Source organism: Mandrillus leucophaeus, unplaced genomic scaffold (genome assembly GCF_000951045.1).
Source record: "Mandrillus leucophaeus isolate KB7577 unplaced genomic scaffold, Mleu.le_1.0 Scaffold129, whole genome shotgun sequence".
NCBI classification, from domain to species: domain Eukaryota; kingdom Metazoa; phylum Chordata; class Mammalia; order Primates; family Cercopithecidae; genus Mandrillus; species Mandrillus leucophaeus.
The window spans coordinates 31,963-34,806 of NW_012101243.1; the positions used below are offsets into that span (position 1 = coordinate 31,963).

The window sequence follows — 2,844 nt, forward strand, 5'->3', positions numbered from 1 at the left end:
CGTATATATTAGACTGATATCTTTGGAAGGCTTTCTTGATTCCCACCAATCAGACATAATTGCTTCTCCTTTGAATTCCTATGGCCCTTCTTTTTATTTGTCAATTTATAGATCAATGTCATCTCTACTCTTTAGAGGCAGGGACCCTTTTTGTATCTTCCACAGTGCAATGGGTACTCAATAAATGGTTATTAAGTGTAAATCCCCAACTCTGAATTAACATTTTTCCTGACTTGATAGGTTTAGGGCCAAGACAAAAAGGATGATGCCTGAAGCTGTGGAGTCTAGGTGGGAATCACTTTCCTGCAATATTGAGTATTTGCAGCCTATCTCCATGGCTTCTTGCATGGTGGGATAGAAGAAGAATCTGTAATTCATTACCCTGCCTATCTCTCTCCAACTTGCCTCTTCTCTCTGAACTCCCCATTCTGCTCTCCCTCTGTATTAGTTCTCTATTGCTATAGATCACTCTAAAACAAAATTATTATCTCTCATGGTTTCTGTGGGTCAGAAACTTGGGAGCAGGCTTGGTAGGGTGGTTCTGGCTTAGAGTCTCTCATGTGGTTGCAGTGAGATGTCCCTGGGACTGTAGCCATCCAAACTCTTGACTGGGGCTGGAGGATTCATTTGCAAGGTAAATCATGCATATGGCTAGCAGGTTGGCACAGGCAAGTTGGTTCCTCTCCACATGGGCCTCTCTAGAGGGCTGTTTGAGTGTCCTGATGATACGGTGGCTAGCTTCCCCCAGAACTAGCAGTTTATAGTGTCTTGAAGCAGAAACTGTAATGTGTTTTATGATGTAGCTTCAGAAGTCACCTATTGTTGCTTCCTCCACATTCCATTAGTTACACAAGCCATCCCTGATTTATTTGGGTGGGGGATTATACATATGTGTGAATGAATATCAGGAGTCAGGGATCACTTGGCTCGTTGAAGGCCATCTTGGAGCTGACTACCATACCTTTCATCCACTGCTGTGATTCCCCAAATGAGGATTAGTAAGCTTAGCCTTGGTTCCCTCCTCCTTCATTCCCACTGCCATTCCTAATTCAAGGCCTCATCCTGCAGTAATAACCTTCAATTTTTGTCCCCGCTTAATCCATCTTTCAGTCTGTTCCAAGCATAGCTTTGAGTATGTTGTTTCTTTATCCATCTTCAGTAATTAAAATGTGTGCTCCATGAGAGCAAAGACTATTGTATTAATTGTATTAATCTGTTGCTGCATAAAAATATTACCACAAATGTAGTAGCCTAAAACAACACATATTTATTGTCTCACAATTTCTGTGGTTCAGGAGTCTGGTGTGGGTTGTGTAGGTCCTCTGCAACATGGCGATCAAGGTGTCGGGCAGCTTCTTATCTGACACTCAGCTGGGGAAGGATCTGCTTCCAGGCTCCTGTTGTTGGCAGCATTCAGTTCCTTGCAGATTGTTGAACTGAAGGTTTCAGTTTCTTGCTGTCTTTCTGCTGGAGGCTGCTCTCAGTTCCTTGTTACGTGGCCCTCTCACAGCACATCAGCTCGCCTCTTCAGACCTAGCAGGAGAGAGTGTCCCTCAGCAAGACAGATGTGAAAATACTATATAATGTAATCATGTAAAGTCACTCATATACATTCCATCACTTTTGCCATATTCTAATGGTTAAAAGCAAGCCACAGGCCCTACCCACACTCACTGGGGGGATTATGCAAAGGTGTGAATACCAGGAGGCAAGAATCCTGCAGACCACGTTAGTGTCTGTCTGCAGTGACTATGCGTCTTTAGCACCCTGAGCAGGGCATGGCACAGAGTAAGTCTCATATTTGAATGAATGGGTGTACTGTGACTATTATGTTTCCAACTTCTGGCTTAAGCCTTTTTCTTCACTTCTTTCTTTTCTGTTTCAGTTACCAATTTATTCTTGAGACTCCTCTACTCTCGTCATCTGACCTCATGGATGAACTTCAGGATGTTCAGCTCACAGAGATCAAACCACTTCTAAATGATAAGGTAAAGACTTCTCTGTTTTCACTAAAATATGGACAGGCCTCTTCTTCTGATAGTATTTCATTTTCCGTATCATCTAAATAGTAACTTAAAACATATGTGGCTTGATTTTTAATGAAAGGAATACTTTAAACAATCTATTTCTTTTTTTTTTTTTTTGAGATGGTGTCTCACTCTGTCCCCAGGCTGGAGTGCAGTGGTGCAATCTCAGCTCACTGCAACCTTCGACTCCCTGGTTCAAGCGATTCTCTTGCCTCAGCCTCCTGAGTAGCTGGGATTACAGGCACACGTCACCATGCCCAGCTAATTTTTGTATTTTTAGTAGAGACAGGGTTTCATCATGTTGGCCAGGATGGTCTTGATCTCCTGACCTCGTGATCCACTCGCCACGGCCTCCCAAAGTGCTGGGATTACAGGTGTGAGCCACCATGCCAGGCCAAAAAAATCTATTTCTTAAGCATCTTTTTGATGTTTCCCCCTCTTTTCTTTCTTCCTACTTTTGTTTCCATGAGCCACATTCAATCAAGTTATCTTTGAGATTTTTGTATTTTACAGATAGAGATGTTAAGGGAAAAAATAATGTGGCAATGTTAAGCAGAAAGTATGAGGGTGGGGCTGGGCGCAGTGGCTCACACCTGTAATCCCAGCACTTTGGGAGGCCGAGGCAGGTGAATCACTTGAGGTCAGGGGTTTGAGACCAGCCTGGACAACAAGGTGAAACCTTGTCTCTACTATAAATGGAAAAATTAGCTAGGTGTGGTGGCACGCACCTGTAATCCCAGCTACTTGGGAGGCTGAGGCAGGAGAATTGCTAGAACCCAGGAGGCGGAGGTTGCAGTAAGCCAAGATCGCACCACTG

The 2,844-nt window shown here is 43.6% G+C and overlaps 1 protein-coding gene across 4 annotated transcripts in view; it reads left to right on the top strand.

Annotated features, from left to right (window-relative positions):
• Window positions 1–1,883: 1,883 nt before the first annotated feature.
• The window catches only part of NDRG3 (NDRG family member 3), a 71,020-nt gene continuing 70,059 nt past the window's right edge, over window positions 1,884–2,844 (top strand). For 2 of the 4 annotated variants that reach the window (XM_011972338.1, XM_011972339.1), the window contains exon 1: window positions 1,890–1,988. In XM_011972338.1, the coding sequence (XP_011827728.1) occupies window positions 1,932–1,988 (57 nt within the window). In that variant the 5' untranslated portion in view covers window positions 1,890–1,931. Of the gene's footprint in view, window positions 1,989–2,844 lie in introns of all 4 variants that reach the window. The other 2 variants (XM_011972340.1, XM_011972337.1) reach the window with 2 other exon arrangements.